This window comes from Gopherus flavomarginatus, chromosome 5 (genome assembly GCF_025201925.1).
Source record: "Gopherus flavomarginatus isolate rGopFla2 chromosome 5, rGopFla2.mat.asm, whole genome shotgun sequence".
NCBI lineage: Eukaryota > Metazoa > Chordata > Testudines > Testudinidae > Gopherus > Gopherus flavomarginatus.
In genome coordinates, this window is record NC_066621.1 from 59400284 (window position 1) to 59425418 (window position 25135).

General features: G+C 47.9%; 2 protein-coding genes across 3 annotated transcripts in view; both read right to left on the minus strand.

Annotated features, from left to right (window-relative positions):
* Positions 1–25135, minus strand: part of NRIP3 (nuclear receptor interacting protein 3) — a 55722-nt gene that overhangs the window by 19709 nt on the left and 10878 nt on the right. Inside the window, exon 2 of one of the 2 annotated variants that reach the window (XM_050955170.1) lies at positions 22173–22389. In XM_050955170.1, coding sequence (XP_050811127.1) covers positions 22173–22346 — 174 coding nt within the window. In that variant the 5' untranslated portion in view covers positions 22347–22389. Of the gene's footprint in view, positions 1–22172; positions 22543–25135 lie in introns of those variants that run through there. The other variant, XM_050955169.1, reaches the window with a different exon arrangement.
* Positions 19470–20384, minus strand: LOC127052009 (cilia- and flagella-associated protein 77-like). The gene has a single exon (XM_050955159.1). It carries the CDS (start codon positions 20362–20364, stop codon positions 19504–19506), a length of 861 nt encoding a protein of 286 aa, XP_050811116.1. The 5' UTR covers positions 20365–20384; the 3' UTR covers positions 19470–19503.

The window sequence follows — 25135 nt, forward strand, 5'->3', positions numbered from 1 at the left end:
TCCCCGAAGGGACCACGGGGGAGGACCCCGCGGGACCCCGGCCGTCGGTGCCCCTGCGCCTGACCAAGATGGGCCCGAGGGATGACCCTGAGGCCTTCTTGGTCACCTTCGAGCGCGTGGCCCTGGTCGCTGGATGGGCCCGAGCCCAATGGGCCACCCTTCTGGCCCTGTATTTAACCGGGCCCGCCCAGCTGGCCTACCGCAGGTTGGCCACGGAGGACGCCAAGGACTATGATCGGGTGAAGGCCGCGATCCTCGACGCCTTGGACGTCAGCCCTGAAACCTTCCGACAACGGTTCCGGGGCCAGAACTATCCGACCGGCGCCCGTCCCCGCTTAATTGCACAAGGCCTGAAAGAGGCCTGCTGCCGCTGGCTGCAGCCAGAAACCCGGACGGCAGAGGAAGTGACCGAGCAGGTGGTCTTCGAACAATTCGTACATATCCTGCTGGTTCGAGGAAGGGCCTGGGTGCTCTGCCACCAGCCTACCACCCTGGGGGCAGCAGTCTCCCTGATGGAGGATTTCCTCGCGGCGGAGGCTCCTGCGGGGCTGGCCTTCCGGCCACCCACCCCAGGGCCCGACCAAACTCGTGGAAGCAGGAGAGGATCTGGCCCGCCGGGACAGCGGCGGCTGAGCCATGGACTGGACCCTGAACCGGCGCCGCAGACCCAACGCGCGGAGCCTGGCCCGCACACAGGTTCGGGGACCTCCCCTGCAGGTCCGTCGGAGCCCCACCAAAGCCCTCAGGCCACCGGTCCCCGGCGTGGACACTCCGAAGTAGGACCTTGCTTTAGATGCGGGAGGACCGGCCACTTACAGCGGGACTGCCCGGAGATGGAGTCTGACTTCGGGCAGGTCTGCGCAGGAGAGGGCCGGGCCTGGCGGCCTCAGCCCCCGAAGCTCACAGTCCCGGTACTCGTGGGGGACCAAGCCACCACGGCCTTGGTCAACTCAGGCTGTGGTCAAACGCTGGTCCGTCAGGCTCTGGGGCCCCCGATCGATCCTACTCTGGGGCCCATTCACCTACAATGTATCCACGGGGATGTTCGGTCCTATCCCAGTGCTCGGGCCCGCCTGACTGTTAACGGCCTCACTCGGTCGCTGATCGTCGGTGTGGCCCCTCGACTGGCCTATCCTGTCATCCTGGGACGTGACTGGCCCGCCTTTGACGGGCTCCTTCGGTCTATACTGGCCCTAGCGGCCGAGTCCCTGGAAACCCCAGAGGAAGCCGAGACAGACGCCGAGGGGGCCAGACTAGAAACCCCAGAGGCTGAGGAGTTAAACGAGAGAGCACCCCCTGCACCCCGTTTTGACACAGACTTCTGCCGGGATCAGTGGACCGACCCCACTCTCCAACGGGCCTACGAACAGCTGGCCGCAATTGATGGATCCATTATCAACCCTGGCCGGGCTACGCAGTGGCCCCACTTTGAGCTCCGCCGGGACCGGCTTTATCGGATGGAGTGGGACCCCCGCACACAAGAACCACGGACGCAACTCCTCGTGCCCCGATGCCATCTGCGGGCCGTCATAAGCTTGGCCCATGATGTACCAGCCGCGGGCCACCTGGGGTATGAAAAGACCCTGGCACGAATTCGGGCTCAGTTCTACTGGCCGGGGCTGGACGGAGAGGTAAAACAATACTGCAACTCCTGCCCAGAGTGTCAGTTGGCTGCACCAGCCCGAACACCCAAAGCGCCCTTGGTTCCCATACCATTGATCGACACCCCGTTTGAGCGTGTCGCAATGGACTTGGTCGGCCCGCTTCCCCGGAGCGCAGCCGGCTTTCAATACGTCCTGGTCCTGGTCGACGATGCCACCCGGTTTCCAGAGGCCATCCCCTTGTGGAGCATCACGGCCCGGACCATCGCGGGCGAATTAGTGAAGGTCTTCGCCCGCGTGGGGCTGCCTAAGGAGATCCTGACGGACCAGGGCACTAATTTTACATCCCGGTTGCTAAACCAAGTCTGCCGACTCCTGGGGGTAAAACAACTGCGGACCTCTGTCTATCACCCCCAAACCGACGGCTTGGTAGAGCGGTTCAACCAGACCCTCAAGGACATGATGAGAAGGTTCCTGCCAGACGAGCTACGCCATTGGGACCAACTCCTCCCGCCGCTGCTCCTGGCTGTCCGAGAGGTCCCCCAGGCGTCGACCAAATTCTCCCCCTTTGAGCTCCTATACAGGCGGAGGCCTCGGGGCCTGCTGGACCTGATGAAGGAGACGTGGGAGCAGTCGGCCTCCTCGACTCAGGGACTCCTCCAGTACGTCCTCCGGCTACGGGAACGCCTAACTCAAGCGGGGTCCCTAGCGCGGGAAAACCTAAAAGCAGCCCAGGAGAGGCAGGAGTGAAGCTATAATCAAGGCGCGCGCGCGTCGGAATTTGGCCCCGGAGACCGAGTCCTACTGCTCCTGCTCTCCAGCGAATCGAAATTTTTGGCCCGGTGGCAGGGCCCCTACGAGGTACTCAGGAAAGTGGGGCCCGTCAACTATGAGATCTGCCAATCCAGTCGCCGGAGGGAGAAGCAAATATACCATGTTAATCTGCTGAAACCGTGGCGTGACCGAGAGGGCCTGTTAATCGACCCATGCCCGCCCGAGCTGGAACTAGGTCTAGAGGTGGCCCAGACGGAGGAGGTGATGGAACCCGCACTGGGGAGCACCCTGATGGTCGAGCAACAGCAACAGGCCAAATGTCTCATGCAGGCCTTCCGACAGACCTTCACGACCCTACCGGGCTGCACGACTGTCACCTGTCATAGGATCCAGACCGAACCAGGGAAGGTCGTGCAGGAGACCGCCCGGCCGATACCATACCGAATGCGCCAGGCGGTGGAGGAAGAGGTTCAAGCCATGCTCGCCCTGGGGGTCGTTGAACCGTCCCAGAGCGAGTGGCGCAGCCCAGAGGTCCTGGTACCCAAGCCTGACGGCTCTCGACGCTTCTGTATAGATTTCCGCAAAGTTAATGCCATATCCCGTTTCGATGCCTACCCGATGCCCCGAGTCGACAAGCTGCTCGGCCGCCTCGGGGAGGCCCGGTACATCACCACGCTGGACCTCAGCAAGGGGTACTGGCAAATCCTGCTGGAAGAGACGTCCAAAGAAAAGACCGCCTTTGCCACTCCGTCCGGACTGTACCAGTTCACCAGGATGCCTTTCGGTCTCCACAGGGCCCCCGCGACCTTTCAGCGGCTCATGGATCACCTCTTGCGGTCACACCAGGAGTATGCCGCTGCCTACCTGGATGACGTGGTGATCTACAGCCGCTGCTGGGACGACCACCTAACCCGGGTCGCGGCGGTTCTCCGGACCCTTCGACAGCGGGGTTGACCACAAACCCCAAAAAGTTCCGAATAGCCTGGGAAGAAATGACGTACCTCGGCTATACCGTCGGACAGGGACAGGTGAAGCCCCTCGTGGGGAAAGTGCAGGCCCTGGCGGAGTGCCCCACCTCGACAACAAAGCGGCAGGTGCGGCGCTTTCTGGGGCTCGTGGGGTATTATCGGCGGTTTATTCCCCATTTCGCGTCCACGGCAGCCCCCCTGACCGAGCTACTAAAGAAGAGCAGCCCTCGGACGGTACAATGGAAACCCGAGTGTGAGGCAGCCTTCAGGACGCTTCGTAGCTGCTTGTGTCAAGAACCAGTTTTATACAGCCCCGACTTTGACAAGCCCTTCGTCCTCCAGACGGATGCGTCTGACGTTGGCCTGGGGGCCGTCTTGTCCCAAGAAGGAGACGGAGGTAATCACCCCGTGCTGTATATCAGTCAGAAACTGTTTCCCCGAGAGCGGAATTATGCCATGATTGAGAAGGAGGCCCTCGCGGTCAAGTGGGCCTGCGAGGACCTCCGGTTCTTCCTCTTGGGTGGCCCGTTCACCCTCGTTACAGACCACGCCCCCCTTCAATGGCTTATAAGAATGAAGGACAACAATGCCCGCATCATGCGCTGGTATTTGGCCTTGCAGCCCTATGTGTTCACCATCCAGCATAGGGCAGGACCATGCCAACGCGGATTTTCTGTCCCGCCTCGAGGAGATGGGACAGCCCGGCCCCGACAAGCAGGGGCCGGACTTGAGGGGGAGTGTGTGTGTAGCAAGGCGGTGTGGCTCCCCTCTCCCTCAGGGAGGGTCGAGCCCCGTCAGTCATCCACAGGGGTGGGGCCGCTGGGTGGAAGTCCTGCCCCTCAAAGGGTCAGGCGGCGACCCGGAAGAATAAAAGCCGGGCCCCAGCCTTCAGTTGCGGCTCGGCCACCGGCAGGAGCAGACGTGCCCGCAGCCGCTCTTGACTGAGAGGCTGCCCAAGCCAGAGGTCGAGACCAGGAGCTGCCAGAGCTGCCTCGCCCCTACTACGACGAGGAGCTGCCAGAACTGCCTAGCCCCTACTACGGCCCTGAGGAGCCCCCAGACCAGGCGTGGCCCGAATTCCCCAAAACCCTACCGGACCTGCCGCCCAGTCCGGATTGGGAGGAACCGATGGTCCTGGACGTCTCCGGAACAGAGGCCCCGGACCAGGTAGGAATAGAGGGGGAATTAGGAAGTAGCCCGGGGGCAGCTGACTCCAGTCAGGCTGCAGAGCTACCGTTGCCCATGGCAGTGTGTTGCGGTCAGGACCGCACTGACCACCAGTAGCAGTGACAACCGCTACCAGGGCCCCGGGCTGGAACGCAGAGGAGCGGTGGGCCTGCGTTCCCCCTGCCACCCGTAACCGGGTGGCAGATTCCCCCTCTCCCCAGTCAGAGAGGCCTGTAACTGTTTAAACTGTGTTTGGTGCCCCGCCCGAGCCAAGGGCTGGGCCCCCTCTGACTTTGCCACTGCTCTGCCCTGCTCCACAGGGCCAGGGCTGTTGAAACTGTGTTTGGTGCCCCGCCCAAGCCAAGGGCTGGGCCCCCTCTGACTTTGTCACTGCTCTGACCTGCTCCACAGGGCCAGGGCTGTTGAAACTGTGTTTGGTGCCCCGCCCAAGCCAAGGGCTGGGCCCCCTCTGACTTTGCCACTGCTCTGCCCTGCTCCACAGGGCCAGGGCTGTTGAAACTGTGTTTGGTGCCCCGCCCAAGCCAAGGGCTGGGCCCCCTCTGACTTTGTCACTGCTCTGACCTGCCGAACAGGCCAGAGCAGACTGTAATTGCAGGGAAGACATCAAGGCCGGTGTGACTCCCCTCCCCCTCAGGGAGGGTCGAGCCCCGGCGGAACCCATCTACAACCCCACAAACCAATTTAATTCAGGATGCTGAAAAGAGAACCACAATGGAGAGTCTAAGGTCTGCCTATTCCTAGATAGAACTTGCTGTGTCCTACTTATGTCAATTGTGCCTACATACTACAGCAAAGGGTTTCTGAGAGCTAGACAGAGTTCTTATGTGGCAAGCAACTTCTCACTTCCAGCAAACCACTCAGCAAAACTCACTTCTCATACAGTTCATGCAGGAATAGGTTTTCCCTTTCTTCATTTTCTGTTATCTCCTATCTTCCACTTTCTCTCATCCTCGTGGTCCATTGTTATTTCTTGTGTTATCTGTCTGGTTTTGATTGTAGGCTCCGGAGAGTAGAGATCTTGTATTTTTGTTTTTCTGAGAGGTGCCAGAAACACACCTAAGGTAGTAGGATAATAATACAGAATCCCTCTTTCTAGCCATCTTTGAAACCTGAGTGTACATGCCTAAAGAACTTGATACTGTGGTACTGGTTACTGTTATTGTTTTTAAAGCTTTAAAGAGCTAGATGGCATTGGGAACAAGTTAGCTGCCCTGGCAATTAGACAGCGTCATCTCCATGGAAATGGATAAGAACAAAAATTACTAGAGCAATTAGAAAAGCTGTTTTTATTTTTCTAATCTCAAAAACATCCTGTTGCATGTCACACCTGGGATGTTGAGCAATAGCTGAGTAGTACAGTTGGCCCCCACGTATGGCCAGTATGCCCAGCCAACCAAGCTAGCCGACAAAAAACAACAAGAACACACAAGCTGTATTTTTGTGCTAACATTGGACATTTATGTAGCTAACAAGAATAGCCAGAGCAGTATAATAGTAAGGCTTAAAAAATAAGAGCTTTGGAAGGGCTGAAAACCCTCATGCTTCAGGGCATTAAGCCAACATCTTCGCTAATGGGGGACTAGGAAGAAACGGCCTTGGGAGTAGGATATCCCATAGAGGCATACAACATGGCTTCTTGTACTTTCTTGTATCTTCCTGTGAAGCAGCTGGTACTAGCCACTGTCAGAGAGTGAACTGGACTAGATAGAACACAGCTCTGATCCAGTGTGGCAAGTTCTATGCTCCTATTGTCAAGTTACACTGCCAAAAACAAAAAAAAAAAGTTTTCTGATTTCAAAAATAAGTGCATATCTAATGTTTGTACAGAATAAAAATAAGACTGCATTTGTGTAAGGCTAGCACATGAATCAAAATAGTCTGCTACAGCCAGTGTCTTCCAAATTCATTGGGCCAGATCCTCAGCTGAGGAACTGGTGTAGCTCAATTCAAGTCAATGAAGCTATGTCAATGTACACCAGAAAAGAGTCTGTCACAGCACAGTAACAGAAACGAGAAGCTGATATTATGGCTTTCTAGATGTTTTTAATGAGGACCATTATCTGTCATGCCTCTGAAGCATCCCGCTGCCATCTTTGAGAGACCCCATTTTGAGCATTACAATGGCTGAAATTGCATTGAATACAGTGTGGTGAGGCTGGAAAAGCTACTCAGGAACAGGGTGGGTATGTTACATGGGTGATGAAATGGTGAACATGTAAAGTTTGGCTTGATTCCAAGTTCCCATTCAAATTGTGCCTAATGTATGAAAATCTGTAAATACCTCAGCCTAGGTACGGTGGCCTGTTACTTCCCATCACGTTCCAGGCTCCTGCCAAAAAAAATACTTCACCATGGAGTTCATGGCTGGCAAAGAAACAAGGCCAAGGAGCCCCTCAGGCACATCATGCTCAAAGTGCCGATTTGGGAGCTCCTCCCAGTCCCTTTCAGAGTTGGATGGTTCCAGTATATGCTGAAAAGAGGAAGGACAAACCACATGTGACAGATGTAACCCTTCTGCCCATCTGAGTTGGCAGCAACAAGGGCCAGGTCCAGTCTCTAGGGGTTCCATTTCAATAACACAATGCAAAACCGGCTTGAGCCCCCACCCAGTGACCTGGGACAATTACATACCACCTCCTGGACGCCTCTAAGAGGCAATACTTCCCCTCTCGCAAGCACGGAGTCTGAGTGTAGCAAAATCCTTTTAATAAAGGAGGGAAACAATGTGGCATTATGTTGGAGAAACACCACAAACAGGATTTATAACACAAACCATGAGCAAAAGACCCACCCCCCAAGTAAGTTTGGCAATATCCTCAGGGTCTTAAGTCCAACAACCCAAAAGATCACCCCAAAGTCCTAAAAGTCCAACAACCCAAAAGTCTCTTTCCCTGGTCAGTGCAGCCCCAGAGTTCAAAAGTTTATCTGCAGAGTTTTATCCCCTCAAGCCTGGATGGAAATGGGGGTGGGGAAAGGGGTGTTAAGGGGCACCTTACGTGGTCCGAAGCCAATTGCCCTGCCTCTCTGTGGGATTCTGCTGCAGCCTTCACCACAAGCCGCTCCACTCCACCAGCCGTCCCATGAGCCACTCCAGCCAACCCACAAACTGCTCCACTCTGCCCTGCCCACCCCACCGCATCTCGTTTCACTCGCCATCCTATGGGCCACTCCAACCACCCCACAAACTGCTCCACTCTGCCAGCCGCTTAGCAATATATCTTCAGGCTCCTCCACTAGTTAACACAGCACTCAGTGATCTCAGCTCTTAGTAATTTTAGTTGTTTAGTGATTTCAGCTTGTAGTAGGGGAGCCTCAGTGCTGTTGCAACATTGGCCCAAAGTGCATTCAGCACAGCAGCCTGTAACTAGACTCTTAATGGAATCAAAATTAGCTCTACTATTGAACAATGGAGAGTAGAGGCAGTGCAGCTGGTGTTTCAGGTCCTCAAAGGAGGCCCATACTATCAAGCACATATACCTGCCCCCTGCCTCTCTCAATTCACTGGATTTTGGAACCCACATCCCTTGTCTAGCGAGTGCTACTTAGTTGATGGTGAGTCCCTCTGTCATAAAATAGTTCCACTGGCCTTGATTCACATAATCAGGGTAACAACACTTTATTCTTCCTGGTCCAATAACAGAGAAACTGGGGATCCCACAGCAGCCAAAGTGACCATTTGGGCGGCTGTGGGCTCATGCTAGGTGAGGTGGGTGTGCCTATGCAAACAAGACCAGCCCCTGAAGTTCTTTTCCACAACTCACCACAATTCACCACCAGATGTCAGGGTAGAGCTCATCCTGACATTGCTTACACAGATGTTAGTCATTTGCAGTGTTGTAGTCATGCTGGTCCCAGGATATGAGAGAGACAAGGTGAGTGAGGCAATATATTGTATTGGATCAACATCTTCAGGTCCTGAAGAAGAGCTCTGTGAAGCTCGAAAGCTTGTTTCTTTCACCAACAGAATTTGGTCCAATAAAAGATATCATCTCACCCTCCTCATCTACGTGCTCAGATACTTCTGTGAAGAGGGCAGTATAAGAACCTGTATAGAATAGGTCTTCTCTCCAGAGCCCCCCATGAAGCCATGCGCACGCACGCACGCACACACACACAGAGTGATTCCCTGAGCTGGCTGCTCTTCCTTACTCCCCATGCTTTCCCTCCATGGCCAAGGCCAGTCCCCTTTTTCCAATTCAGGCCAGAAAGGCACTGAGCTCCTACAAAATGGAGCTCAAAAGTAATTTTGTGACCTACCAGCAGGTGCAGTGAACTACCAGCAGCTGCACTGCAGTCACTGGGACTCCTTCTCCAGGGGCGGGAGCAGAGACAATCAGTTTCTATTTGTGTTCTAGGCTCGTTTGCTCTCTTCCTCAGGGCACTGGCTTAAGCTTCTCTTCCCGCAGGGCTAGCGCTGACTGAAAAGCTCCAAGGAGCTAAGGGAAAGAAGGATTCAGCTCCAGGGACAGAGGGAGCTAAGTGCAAGAGAGACACTGAGCTGTGCATTTTGAAGCCAAGACAAGAGGCCACTCCCCTTCCTAGCTACACCAAGAGCGGCTGATTTTCTTCCATCGCATGCTGTAATGTAACATAGAGATGTGTCCCCACGTGCAGGGCCAACTCCTTCAAGAGTTGTGACAGGAGGGAGTGCAGGAAGGGGTGTTTACCACCTTAGGGCAATATGGCGACAATACAGAAACTTTGGGACAAGGCTCCCTTCATTTCAGAGTTAACATGCTTAGCATTCTGCCTAGCGATTTCGTTAAATTAACATGTACCTCCAGCATGTCATTACAAATTATTCCACATCAATTCTATGGCATTTTGATTGTTTTCTCTCTGAAAAATATTTACCTTTCATTATACAGGGTGTTTCACTGGAGAGGTTTTTCTGGGCCCAATCTTGAGAGGTCACTGGCCACTACAACCCTCCAACTAAGCCAAAAAGAAACATACCAGCAAGTGCTCAATATTTCTCAGAATTAGATCCTCAATGGAGAGGAAGGATGGTCTTGTGATTACAGCACAAGATGGGGATGACTGAACAGCTGGGTTCAATTTGTGGCTTTGCCACAGATGCCTGTGTGACCAAGGCATTTAATGTCTCAGTTCTTCTTCTGTCAAATGGAGATAATACCACTTCCTGAGTCTGTCTTGTCCCTTTAGAATGTAAACCTCTAGGGTACATGCAGTGTGTAGCACAATGAGACCTAGCTGGGGCCTAGACACTACTGTAAAATATGCGATCAGATGAAGCTACTTCGTAAGCCAGCCTTTCTTGGAAATATCACAAAGTAGGTCATCTTTCTCCTCCCTCCTGAGGATTTGCTAACAAGTCACAGACAGCCTCCAGTGTACATACATTGCCTGACTATTAACCATTAAGCAGAACAGATAAAGCTCTGTCATTTATAGTTCTGACACTGTACAAGCCTGAGAACCATTGTTTCTACTTGTTCAAAGTATCAGTCAGGCAGCCAAAGAGTGACTGAGTGTCTATGTAGCTGAAGGAAAGTTTATTGAAGAACAAGAAAATAAAAATGACCAAATAACTATAAAATGAATTTGCTAAATGTCACCTTTAGTCAGGTAGGCAAGGCTGCAACAGAACAGAACTGAGAAATAAACAAAGAAACCAAAAACCTCAACCCTTGGATCCAAGCATTCATAAAAAGCAAATAGTAGGAAAATTACACACAAGGCTCTAAATGTGACATTTCAGCCCCTATAGTATTTTATGCACCACAAATATCCCCGCTCACATTTCTGGCCTGCCTTTCACATCTCGATCTCCAGGGGGCATCCAATCAAGCAGTTCTACCAATCAAAAGACCCAGTTGTCCTCTCATCACATTGGGCCTGGGGGCAATGCAGAAAGCTAGTTCAACAGCACAATCTCCACTTACTGTAATCCTGGGCTGGGGAGCACAGCAGGGACTGGGCTCTGTGGATTGCAAAGGGACCAGCCAGGGAGGAAAGGTGGAATAGCTATATTACAGGAAAATCAACACACACACACAAGTGCTGTGGCTTGGGGGCAACAGATCAGAAGTCTCAGAGTACAGTTCTGGAGGGAATCATGCTCCCATGGGGGACAGGATGTCATGGGAAGCTTTGGATCTGTATGCAGATAGCCTTGGCTACTGATGCATAAAGCTGAACATCCTGTTTCTGAGGATGGGGCAAACCCTATCCCTAGTGAAACAATTGAGAGGTAACTCTGCAAAACAAAATCTCCAGAGTGCACTGCCCCCTACGCAGGACAGAGAAAGGCCTGCTGGAAGGAATATGGCCCAGTCCTTAGCTCTAATGAGGTGCCAAAGGAATCAATGTACTTTTTGATTTCTTCACTTTTCTCCTCCCAATTTCCCCAGCTGTTTTTGGCTTCTAACTGCCCTTTATAGCCCTCTCACTTCTATATGTGGCCCCTCACAGAATCAATCCCCTTGGGAACAGCTACTGAATCTATTCGCTTTTGATGTCATAATGCAGGTCTCCCTTCACCAATCCCCTTCCATACATGGAAGCCCACTATTGTTGAATGCTGCTTGAATATGTTTTTGGAACTAAATGAGGCCCCTCCCAAATGTACATTTGTGCTCTCTTTGCCTCCAATTCCTCCTCCTCCTCCACCTGTGTTTCCCCTTAGACAGCCCCTTTGTGTTTTTCTTGCATGGTCATCTTCACACCTTCCCCCCTTCCACTTGGACTCAAGTACCTTTTTTCTGCATCAAACCCTGTCCTCTCTTTTTCAAATGCTCTTCTCCCTCTTGGTCTTTCAAGGACAGCATCTGCAAGACTCCATGCTTTCTTCACCACCGCAAGCCTGTACCATCAGCTAGCGTATCATCTCAATCTGAACTGTTTTGCCCGTGATTGAACTAGACTGTACTCTCCTGGAGGCAAGGCCTGTGTCGCTTTGTATCCTTTCATAGGGTTTAGCATACTGAAGAACTTGACAAATAACAATAAGGATCAGGGAAGTATTTTTAGTGCTGTTCTATCCCAGCAACTAGAGAAGGGAAAAGCTAGGGAACTTAATTATAGAAATTTCCACCCTTGCCCAGCATCTTATTTACCCAGCAGGGTCCAAATTACTCAACAGGTGCCTCTTCCCCAGCCCAGCCCAGCCAGAGCTGCTGCGGCTGGGGAGAGGCGCCTCTCACCTGGCCCCAAGCTGCTCCAGTGAGAAAAGGCTGAGAGGAGTCCACTTTCCCTGCCGCAGCCCTGGGGCAGCCTACACCCAGGGCCGTCCTTAGGCATAGGCAGAATAGGCAGCCGCGTAGGGCCTCACTCTGCCTGGGGGCACCACTCTGCAGGCAGCCCAGACAGTGCAGAAGCAGGGCTGCTGGGTCCTAGAGAGAGCCGAATGCAGCACAGTCTGAGGGACGGGATTGGCTGCTGGGGTCTCTGGGAAGGGGAGGGGGTAGGGGTTGGGGAAGGAGCTCACCTGTGAGTGTGACTCTTTCCCCCCGGCTGAGGTGAGGTGAGGCAGGCTCTGTGGCTCCGAAACCAGTATCCTTTGTTGTCCCCCATAACATCCATTCTTCTCCCCCCCGCCCCATGGAGCACCCCCTCCTTTCTCCCTCCTCCCCAGGAGCACCCCTCTCTCTCTCTCCTCCCTCCCCTCTGTCAGGGCTGGGTTGGGTGAGGTGCTGGGGGGAGGGAATAGGAGGCAGCTGGCTGCCTGCCTGCTGAGGAATGAAAGTGAAAGTAACTCACTTCCTCGGCAGGCAGCCAGAATTGGAATGTCACACAGGGTTTGGCTGGGGTTAGCCAGATGTGTGAAAAATCAGGATAGGGGATTGGGGTACAGTGATCAGATATCCCTATTTTATAGGGACAGTCCCAATTTTGGGGTCTTTTTCTTATATAGGCTCCTTTTACGCCCCCCCCATCCCTGTCCTGATTTTTCACACTTTCTGTCTGGTCACTCTAGGTGGGGTTAATTGATGCCTATATAAGACAAAGCCCCAAATATCAGGACTGGCCCTATAAAATCAGGACATCTGGATCTGGCCACCCTAGCTGGGGAGCGTCTCTCCCCCGGGCTGGCAGCTGCCAGCGATCCATCTCATCTGGGGGGAGCTGCACAGGGCAGGATGAGCTGCTGTGGCTCCATGGGTGCCCCGTCCCTGAGATCAGATGCTGTGCTAACTTCACCATGGTCCGTCAGGTGGTGCCCATTGGCGTGTGATTGGACCTGAGGGTTTGCTGCTGCTGTTGCCACTCTGCACCCCAAGAGGTGGATTTTGGGATCCTGCAGTTTTCCACCTACCTCCTCCTCTACTGCAGCTGTTGGACCAGCAGGCTGGGGGGTGAGCCAAGCATGAAAGCAGTACTGTGTTGCCATTTAGATTGTCATTTAACAACTTTGTTTGCCAAAAATTTTTGCTAACAATCCTGAATCCAATTTCAATATATTTTTTTAAAATCAATATCTTAGCCAAAAACAGAAAATTAAGTTGTTGACAATTATTAGTGACAGGTTTGGTTTGAGGCAGGGAGTGGGCCAGTTTTCATTAGAGAAACAAAAAATGTTGACTGACTTTCCTATAGCCTGTTACTCCTGATAAGAGCCCTCCAACGACTGTAATATGCTCATCTCCTTACTAGTGTATAAAGCAGGGGTCGGCGACCTACGGCACACGTGTCAAAGGTGGCAGGTGAGCTGATTTTTGATGGTATGCAGCAGCAGGCTGAGCGGCTCAGCCCATCACTGCTCTGGGGTTCCGGCTGCTGCCCTATTGCCAGCTGGGATACCAGCCATCGGCCCCACTCAGCACCTGCTGCTGGCCTGGGGACCCTCAAGGAACCCCAGGCTGGCAGTGGGCTGAGCAGGCCAGCTGAACCACTCAACCTGCTGTCAGCCTGGGGTTCCATTCACTCAGCCGGCAGTGGGCTGAGTGGGATGGTGGCGGGCTGAGCAGGGCCGGTGGGGGGTTGAGTGGCTCAGTCTGCTGCCAGTCTGGGGTGCCAGCAGCACTCAGCCTACTGCTACTCCGAGGTTCCGGCTGCCGGCCCCTTGCCAGTCAGGAGCTCAGCCGCCAGCCCCACTCTGCCTCCTGCCAGCCTGGGTGAGCAGAATCCCAGGCTGGTAGCGGGCTGAGGGTGGGTTGGCGGCCGGGATCCTGGCTGGCAGGAGTTGGTGGTCAGAACCCCAGAGCAGCAGCGGGCTGAGCAGGGCCTGGGATCCTTGTCTAGGGTTCCAGCCACCAGCCCCGCTTAGCCCGCTGCCAGTTTGGGGTTTCATTTACTCAGCTGGCAGTGGCCTGAGCAGGACCGGTGGCCAAGACCTCAGATAATAACAATAGTTTATTTATATAATATAGACATAGAGGGAAACCTTCTACAAACATTAAAATGTATTACGGGCACAAGAAACCTTAAATTACAGTGAACTTGGCACACCACTTCTGAAAGGTTGCTGACCCCTGGTACAGAGTGACCATATGTTGTACTAAAATTCTCCTGCTTTTTTTTTCCCTGTGAGTCAGTATAACTTTTGCCAGCCCAGAAGTTGGGCAGCCAACGTTTTACGTTTTCACAATGTTTTCTCCAACTTTCATAAAGTAAATACATAGTTAATATGAGTTAAAAAGGCCAGGGACACTTCTTTGTGAAGAATCTGTACAGCAGATCATGCTAGAGCTGTGAAAATGTCAGTTTTTGATGGAACTTTAGAGGCAGTGATTTATCATGTATTTTATCATGTGAATGTGCTGCTATTGCTAATGTCTTTCCAAACAAAAATAAGGCACAACAGGACTTCTGTAACATTTCTGTGCTACCTTAATCTAGATGAGATGATTCTGTGCTGACTTCATTTTGGTCACTTTGTGCTTTACCTAGGAGTAAAACTAGGGTTATATTTTCCCACTGTTTGGAAACCCAGCTTACTAAACTGGATAATGCCATTGATCTACTTACAGTATAAAGTTGATATAGAGTTGTAACTAACGTTAAGACTGATGCCCATTATACATTTAAAACTAAAAAGTGGCTTTGTAAAAATGACATGGGTTTCCAACTCTACTGTGTCTCAGTCTTCGCACTAGCTCAAGTACACAGGCTCATGGCTATCCTATATTAGCTATTTTAAATAATATTTCTGATAATAACAATAATTTAAACAGTTATTTCTTTAAAAAACACTCTTATAAGTTATGTCCTATCGAAAACAACCTTCTGGGTCACAAAAAAGAATATGGAAAAATGAAATAGGATTAGCTGTAGAAGCACAGAAGGGTTCTATACTTAAGTTTGTACATCATGAAAACAACGAAGTTGATCAAGATCATCATGTAACTTCCCAAGAAAATTTTTATGCAGATGAAGCTCAAGAAATGCAAGAACACACAGAACAATCATTTGAAACAGATGCAGACACAAAACAAGAAATTAAAACAGTTGAAACTGTACTAGCATGGGATATAGATGACATTGGCACATGGCCGCAATCTTTAAACAACGAATACTGTGCCATTATACTTGAGAAAGGCCCTGTGAGAATAAAAGGTCTTGAATATCCTAAAGACATTAGAGGTAGGAAATTCACAAAAAACAATTACTACAAAAGACTTTCTAATGGTGAAATTGTCAACAGACGGTGGCTTGTGTACTGTAAATGCAAAGATGCTCTTTTTTGTTTCCCATGCAAGATTTTCAATAGTTGCAATTTTAAGATAGCAACCATGGGTATTAATGATTGGAAAAATCTTAGTCACATATTACCACAACATGAAAAGGCACAATACCACATTGAAAGTATGCACAAATGGTGTGAGCTGAGTGTAAGGTTAAAAAATCAGACAACTCTTGATGCCCAAAATCAAAGATTGCTGGAGTCAGAAAAGCAGCATTGGCGTCGTGTTCTTGAACGTCTATTATCTATTGTTGAATATCTATCAACAAACAATCTTGCTTTTAGAGGAAGTGTTGAGAAATTATTCCAGCCCCAAAATGGAAATTTTTTGGGCCTTGTACAACTGCTGGGAAAATTTGACTCAGTGATGAGTGAACATCTCCGAAGAGTAACTGAAAATGAAATACATGACCACTATTTGGGACCAAGAATTCAAAATGAACTGATCGTGCTAATTAGTAATAAAGTAAGAGACAAAATTGTTTCATTGGTTACTTTGGCAAAATATTTTGCCGTAATTCTAGATTGCACTCCGGACATAAGTCATCAAGAACAGATGTCATTAATAGTGAGATTTGTCGACATTAGTGATTCAGCACAGATTACAGTTAAGGAATTGTTTATCACATTTTTAGAAGTACAAGACACTACAGGTTTTGGACTTCTTCAAACTCTCCTTGATGAACTAAAACAAATGGGATTGTCCATAATGAACATTCGAGGACAAGGCTATGATAATGGCACCGATATGAAAGGATGCATTTCTGGCGTGCAAGCTAGATTGCTGAGAGAAAATCCACGAGCCTTTTTTGTTCCTTGTGCATGCCACAGCCTTAATTTGATATTGTGTGATATGGCCAAGTCTTCTGTAGAAGCTATATCTTTTTTTGTTTGCTGCAACGCATTTACGTGCTCTTTTCAGCTTCCACTCAATGATGGCAAATATTCAAAGCACATGTCAATGGTATTACCGTTAAGCCTCTATCTGAGACACGCTGGGAAAGCAGAGTAGAAAGTGTAAAAACGTTGAGATATCAATCTGAGGAAGTTTATGAAGCATTGGTTGCTATTTCGGAAGAAGCCAGAGATCCAAAAGCTAAAAGTGAAGCACAGTCATTGGCCTCTGAAATATCCAGCTTCAAGTTTCTAACATCTGTCGTAATCTGGTATGACATTCTTGTTAAAATCTCAAGTGTAAGCAAAATAATGCAGAGTCCAATGATGCAGCTTGATTCAACACTTACCTTACTAAACAACACACGAGACTTTTTAGTGAAATACAGAGAACATGGATTCAAAGAAGCACAGGTTACAGCAAGAGAGCTTGCACAGGCACAGGCACACGAGTTTCAAGGAAAAAACGACAAATGGAATATGAAGGAGCAGATGAGCCCATAGACGATCCAGAAAAGAAATTTGAGGTTGAATTTTTTAATGTTGTGATGGATAAAGCAGTATCTGCTGCTGATGAAAGCTTTAATACCTTGCAAGTACACTATGAACAGTTTGGATTTTTGTATGACATAACTAAATTCAACGAAATAGGAAAACAAGAGCAACTAATGACAAAGTGCAAGAACCTAGAGAGCCTCCTGAAGCACGGTGATAGTTTTGATTTAAATGGACTTGGACTGTACGAAGAATTGAGTACACTGTCATCAATGTTGCCACATGCAAAATCGGTGATGGACATTGTACAGTTTATTCATACCCGCAAACTTGTTGACGTATATCCTAATGTGTACATTGCCACTCGTATTCTACTGACAATTCCTGTAACAGTAGCATCAGGAGAACGGAGTTTCTCAAAACTAAAGCTCATTAAAAACTATCTCCGCTCTACAATGAGTCAGGAACGCTTAACTGGTCTTGCTATTCTTGCAACCGAACAAGACACGACTTTGTCTTTGTCATACGATGACATTATTACTGATTTTGCAGCCAAAAAAGCCAGAAAGATTGCTTTTAATTAAAAACAAATCTTTGTTTCAATACCTCTTCATATAAATTTCCAATAAAATTTTGATAAATTAAAAAAAATATATTATTTGCATCATTCTGTCATATCAGGATTTTTTCTATAGTGCTGCTTCTTTAGCGCTAGTCCATCAGTATTACAGTGTGCTTAATTAAGTTAAACTGGTTTTAATAACATGAATGTGGCAAGTTTTCCAATACTGTAAGCTTATGTTTGTGTTGCTAAGAGCAGATCAGGCACAGGGGCATCAGTTTAATAATCTCGCCTAGGGCACCATAAATCCTAAGGCCGGCCCTGCCTACACCTCAAACTCTTCATCCCTGACCCAACCCTAGAGCCCATATCCCCAGCTGGAGCCCTCATTCCCCCGCACTCAATCGTATGCCCCAGCCCTGAGCCCCTTCCCTCACCCTGAACCCCTCATCCCCAACCCCACTCCAGAGCCCACACCCCCAGCTAGAGCTCTCATCCCCACCCCAACCCTCTGCCCCAGCCCTAAGCCCCATCCCACACTCCAAACCCCTCAGCCCCACCCCCACCACACATCACCTCACCTCCATATTGCTGCACATAACAAAATTCATTCCGTACATGGACATAAAAAATTAGAGGGAACACTGGCCGCAGCGCCATTCAGGTTTGGCCCAGCGGCCCCTCCTTCATGGCAGAGGGGACAATGGGCCAAACCTGAGTGGTGCTGTGTCCCCCTCACAAGGTCACGATGCTTGGAGCAAGGAGCCACTGCTGCAAGGTGGGTTTAGGATGAGCTCGTTCTTCAGCTACTGCAGCCTTCCATCTGCACCAGGCAGGATTAGGAGCGAGGTGGTGGAGGGGCCATATAGGTAATGGTGGGTCACAAAAAAAGACAAAATTCAGCTGCTTGATCAGCTTAGTGAAAGACTGCTCTGCTCCACACGCTGTTCTCAGCGCTGTATGGTCAGGTGTATGTGTGGTCAAGACACCAGTCTGTTGGTCAACTTTCACAGATGGACTTTTGGTGCTAGCAAGGATTCTTGCTCTATGGTTGTCTAGAGAAGGAGAGAAGTCAGAGGGATAAAACTGAACAGCGGTGGACAATAACTTTTGGATTGTGAGTCACAATTCAGCTGTTTCGGAAGAAAACCACCCAATTCATGAAGGTTTCCTGTCAATCTTCAGGCTTTCAATCAAAGCGATGACAACAATGTATTAGTGGCAAATAAACTAATATATTTAAATGTAATGTTATAAGTATCTGCCAAAATCCAATATGTGCTAAGATACAGTCAACCTTCTGTTATACAAATGAAATGGAGGATACAAAAATAATGTGGATTCACTGGCTAGCAGGTGCCAGTAAATTGACATTTTTCACTGTATTTGATACCTGCAATAGAATAATGAAGGTCCAGATAAATGAGGTTTGATTGTATGGAAAAGGAAAAATACAGAAAAGAAATCCATATTCTTCTAACACACTTGCAGATGTCAGATTAAAATCACTGCCACCTATTATTCAGTGATTTCCTGTATGTTACATTATCATCTGTTAGAAGCAGGCCCATTCTGAGTTCATGCACATTACAGGTGTTGCTGTTCTTAAGGCACCATAAGAAGGCAAAAGCAGCTTGAAAGATTTACAGGTTTTCAATACTTCAGGGTGCTAGTAATTTTTTAAATACACTAATAAACATTGCCCATGGAACGGTTTCACAGAGCTAGAAGAAGTAACTTGGGCCAAAAGGAGTTAATTCAAACAAAAGAATACACTGAAAAATGTTTGAGGAAGAATATAAAGAACTAAACCAGTTATTATTTGTGCATATCAGACTCCAAGGAAGAAAGAGGCTGCTGCATTGTCAGTGGAAGTATTGCAAAACTGTGTTATGTAATAAACATGGCTGGAAAAGCTTTCTGACAGCAGTCAAAATTAAGATGGCAAGGCACTATTGACCTGATTTTCATGTGCTCAGCACCTCTGAAAATCAGGCTGTACAATATCAAATCTAGAGTGGAGAACTGCACTATAATATTATCAGAGGAAGATTTGATCTGACTATTGTGGGAAAAATTCTGAGTCGTCATTAAAAATGTTCACCAGTTTGTAATAACGAGAGTGGATAACATCTAGCACCACTCCACCTTCAATCACCCTCTTTTCTTTTGGGTTGTAGTTTACCCCTTGTTTTTTGTTACCAAGGCCACCGAAAAGCTCTTACAGACAATTGGGTATTAATATGGCCAGCCAGTTACCTGAAAAGCTATGAAGTTTTTCTATATGTTTGATCACTGCCACTGTTCTCTTTCAGACCTGAAATGAGAATATTCTATTTTATTACATAATTTATAATAATTTAACCTATCAAGTTTTCAGCTGCTTGTATAAATGCCCTGGGCAAATATTCCACATCGTACTCCAGCTTCTGACTGATGGACTTTGAAAGACTTCTCCCGATCTCCTTGGCTTGGGAAGGTATCAAGATGACGACCCACTTTCTCAAAGTGGGGCAAATGCCAAAGTGGGTCTGGCTGCATGGGCTGTTTGTATTTCTTCAGCACAGTGCAATATGTTTCGTATACTTTCCCCCGCTGTCTTATTTTCTGTTTTGCCTTATGACGAGCTTCGGCTGCTGCTCGTTGTCCCTCCATCCAAAGCTCCTTGTACTTGTGCTGAAAAACATCTATGATAGGGGTGGACGGGCGAGGTGGCATTCCATAGGTCATGGCATCAGGGAGACGCAGCGGGTCCCTTTTAAAGTGACGCTCATCATCTTCCGGACGGCGGATGTCATGGATTTGGCGGTACCGGTAGTGTTCCTTTGTTGTGACAAGACCAGCTACGACTGCTCCACGATTCATGGCAACAAAATCACGCGGCAGCTCCTTTGTGGCCTTGCTAATGGGTTTCACTGAGTTCCAGTGGCCTATTGCTTCAGGAACTCCCCCATCGGTCCCACGAAGGGTTAGTCCATACACAAAGTCAGATCCAGGCAGCCGTGTGCATCTTGAGCGAGTCTTTCCTAGCTCTGGCTTGAGGATGAGGTGGTTCTGGAGCATGGTGTCCCTTACTACTCCAGCTCTCTCGTTTTCCATCCCAGGCCGGAGCTCAGCCATTCTCAAGGGCAGTAGGGGAGGGGGACAGATGACGGTAGCACTGTGCCTCTTTTTCAGCCTCTGAAAAGGTTTTGGACTCCTAGATGCTTCCATTGCTGATTGACGAGAAACTAGCATAGATAGTTGCTCCCACTCTCTCTCACCTGATGAGGACAACTCAGCTTGTTAGTCCTGCACATGTAACTTGAGGCTCTGGTGACATCACAAACATACAATCTGTATTGTTATGATTTATTAGGTCATCAAACCCACGTATTTATTGCTTGCCATTCAGTCACCATTTACATCAGTAGGAGGTAGATGGCTGTGGGTGAATTGTTAGTGCTTGCTGAAGAGAAGGAGCGAAAGCCCCTGCTGGAGCCAGATATAGCGATGGTTTTGAATAAGGGATGAAATTTCTCTATGTCTAGGGGAGTTCATTCCCACTCGCTGGATGCTGCTAATCCAGCCCTGACAACAATGACTTGTCATCACTAGACAAGAATACTTCCAAAGAGTAATATTTTTCCTTCTCTTATACATCAAGTTACAACAATTGCTATTGTATGTATCAAAAAGCTTTACCTCAAATGCCTCTAAAAAGCCTGAATCTTTCACGGGTTACACATTTCAAACATTGACAGGCACTGATAGACATGGCACTAGACACAGAAGTCAGCACACCTGGGTTCGATCCTTGGCTCTGCTGCTAACCTCATTAAGAGCCATAGTAAATCTCTCAGTGGCTCCATCTCGAGTCCCACCCTTTGTTTCTGTAATCTGTTTAGACTGTAAACTCTTCAGGGCAGGAACTTTGTCTCAGTGCCTACCAATACAGGGGTTCCTAGACTCTATTGTAATACTGATAATAATACCACACTGTTAGGCTCTTTATAAATGTCTAAAATAAATAATAGCACAATTCAATGTTGACTTGAAAAGCACTTTCCAAGTCTGGATGCAGATGGCCCCCTTAGGCAGGAATTTCTAAATTGTGCCCAAGTGTGAATTCTATGATGTTAAACAAACCTCTGCATTGTGCAGAATGCAGAAAACACCAAACCTATTCTTTTGGTTACCTATGTATAGATCTAAGGCAAAGTTTCCAAGCAGAAAGACTAGGTTAGAACAAAATTAATTTGCCAAAATAATAAGGAAGTTCAGCTTCTTCAGTTTACCTAGTGTGAGATATTGCAGCACTCAGACATACTGTATGTTATATACGCCAAGATCTAGACTCACTGAGGAAGTGACATTCAGCTTTTACATTACATGTGAGGAGTTTTGTTCATTTACACCAGAACTTTAAATGTTCTATTTTATCTTTATTCCTATTCAAAGAAAGCAAGGAAGTTTTTATTTCTTAGCTTTTAGAAGAAGCCAATTCTTCTGGAAATGGGAGGTGATGTTCTATACTGTACACCATTTACCCAATAACATAGATTATCACAAATATGTATTTACAGCCTGAATATGAAATCTCAATGAAAAGAAATTAAACTGCCTAGACAGAAAACATTGAGCAAAGTTTAATCTTAACAATTTTATAATTTTTAAATACCAAAGTGATTCTATGTTTTACCAAATTTATATATATATAAATGTGAAGCCATTTTTATGTAATCCAATATAAAGAAAGCATTCCATACTGGTAAATTTGTATCTATTTTGTTAAAATTGTTTTTAGGTCTGAGATACAGACCTGTAAAGGAAGTTAGTAGTGAAAAGACTAACAACCTCACCAGGAGCAACTAAAATCATATTTCCACTTCCTTTTTCTATATACAAGAGCCTCATAGTCATGCCAATTTACCTCTGCTTCCACAGGCAACCAAGTTCATTATCCTCTTAACATAAAAACATTTCTAAGCATGGCAGGGAGGAAAGCAATGCATGCCAGCCTCTTAAATATAATTTTTCCTTATTAATTAAAAAAAAAATCTTACAGTGTCTTTGGAAGTCCCCAGTTTCTTCAGTCCATCCAGAGGTAGCAGATCAGCTGAATCCTTGTGAATAAACTGCACTGCCTGCTTCATTCTCCTCTGTTGTCGGAGAGATGCAGCTTCCCTCATCTCCACTTCCTTCCGACTAGGCTCGGTGAGGATACCTGAATAGAACATCTTTCAGTCTGTGTGCCTCTCACTCTCTGAGGACGTTACACTCCTGTATAAAAACGAGCAGTGAAATGATCTATTATCTGCACTTATAACTGAAGCCTCATGACGTTTGGAGACCAGCAGGTACTCCAGCCAGTGCAATGTAGTAAAGGAGGGGTTAGGCACATTGCAATATGCTGCACAAACAACATAGGTTAGTTCAGACTCAGTCTAGAGGAATAATCACAATGCTTACTCCTCATTGGCTCCTCTGCAAGGGAGATCTGGAATGACAAAGGAACATTAGCCATAGGCTACCTGCCTTTCACACTGCACACTGCTAGGAGACTTGGAGTGGGTTGTTAAAATAAAACCAAAGAAACATTTCACAAAATGAGAGTTTGCAAGTGGAACCAGTTTGTTTTCTAATAAAACAAATGTGAGTCTTTAAACAAAAATAAAGCAGAGATGTATGTAACAAGCAATATAGGGGTGGCTCTTGAAGGCTTGCCAGGTGCCTTCGATAACTAAGGGCCACATTGTGCCTTTAGATACTGCCCTGTGCAAGGGGTAATGTGCAAACTGCACTACCTAGAAGTAGCCCTAGGAGACATTGTGATTCAGTGACACCCCCTGTGGCATAACCACTCCCTTCTGTACTGAGTGAAGGGAGGAATCTGCTACAGCCCTTTACAGGTGACTGCTGATTGACACCATGTGGGGAAGAGCCCTCCCACACTTGCCCAGGTGGTGGGAGGGTTGAAGGGGAAATATGGGCACACAATCCCCTGCTCCCTCACCTGTACCTGGCGCTGTGGTCTGGGTAGGTTTCACATGGCCATGCTGGGGTGTGTGGCCTGGCCTTACTCCCTGTGCAGCCATTAGACCCAGGCTTTTAACTATCTGCACTCTGATATGCTAAGTATCTGCAGCATTGGACGTGCGTCATGGTAATACTGCAGGTACTGAGGCCAGCTTATCTGTATCCATTCCTCTTATGAGAAACTGGGAAGATTTTAAGGACCATCACTATATGTGGATTTGTTTCAGTATATCCAAGGAGTTTCACATGAGATTTCGCTTGCTGAAGAAAGACAACATGTTTATCATTATCAAAAGAGCCTGAACATTTAAACAGTACAGTTTAGCCACCCATGCAGTTTACATTGCACAGAACAGAGGCTGAAGACCAGAATTATTTTTAAATTTAAAATAATATTTTGTGTTTGAAAACATGAGTACGTTTTCTGGTTGGATTGTATATAAGGAGGAAAAAGAGAGAGATTTGCATGGTTTTGACCAAATGTCATTTTTTACTCAGTAATAAATATAATGCCTGTACATGCACAGAAAGCATGAGGCAGGGCTGATGCTTATGACACCCATCTCAATATTTAGAACAGTCTGCATGGGTTCCACACATTGTAGGCAAGGATCTTACTGTTTCATCATCTTCCACCTAAATGGAGCCTTAACTTCCTTGGGTCACACACAGGGCTTCATTCTCTCACCCGGGACAGAGCTCCTAACTCAGATTTTTATGTAGGCTTCAAAGGGGTTTCACAAGTTTCTGTCTGTCACGGTTTACCAGCAAAAAGGAATGGGGGAGGCTGGGAGAAATACCCCAGAAAGTGACCAAAAATAAGTGGAGATGGGGTTAAGAAGTAAAAAAAACCTGATCAACCAGGGAAAGACAAGTTTATTGCCTCTTGAAGAAACTGAGCAAATTATTTTTTAAAAAAAAGAAAAAAGGCAGGTAGGCAAACTGGCTGTAAATCACATTGGGCCAGATTCTCGTTCCGGGATTCCCGCTGAATAGCACCTCACTCCACCAGTAAATGCACAAAGGTGCTACATAACGAGAGGAAGGGGGGTCAGAATGTGGCTCACAGTGAGCCAGAGTGGGAGCAGCTGTCACCCATCCTTCCTCACTTACACCCATCCCCTCATATAATCAGTCTGGTTGCAGGAATGCAGCATTAATCTCATATTAATTTATATTAACACATTTAAACCTTAATACAGTTTCACTGCTAGTAAGGTGCTGAAGGCTAACAGGAGACCATTCATTCAGGATAGCTCCCAGTCGATGACAGGAAGACCAACTGTGACTTATGATAAAGTGAGAAATTATCCACACATTTACATCACCCCTACTGACATTCCATAAGCCATGTGATTCAGAGAGTGCACAGATACGCTGGTTCCAAAGCCATCGCCCCTCTTCCAAGACAAAGAGTTACACTGACGTCGAGAGTCTCCTGGAGGCATGCTGCTCACGTCAGCGTACACCACTGCTCTGTGCTGATGCTCGGGAGGAGGAGCCCCTTGGATAAGCTCAGGCCTCTGAGCTCTGTAACCAATTTAGTACAGCGTGCAACTGCACAGTCATCCTACCTAAGTCACTTTATAACATGACCCCTGGCTCCGGAAGAAGGGGAAATAGAATGCAGAATGTTCTGACGTGCAAGGCGGTTCTTCCCCATTCTTGACTGAAAAGGCCATTGAAGTGGGAACTGACCTGAGCATTCAGCAATTCTGTGTCTGTGCTGAAAGAGAACGACCAAAACATCCCCAACGGGCAAAACAGCTTGAACACGGGTGAGGATAGAAGCACCTTATTCTTCACCTTAAGTACTATTTGGCACTCAGCCAGTTGATTAAATAAAGATGTTTGATGATCTCTATGCCACCCCTAAGGCAAGAGAGGGTACAATAAAACAAAGGCTCATATTAAAAGCAGTGTATGAATTCTATAGAAAAAGAGCCACACTGCAGAAGCTTTCTGTGTCTAGCTGTATTAGCAAATGCCC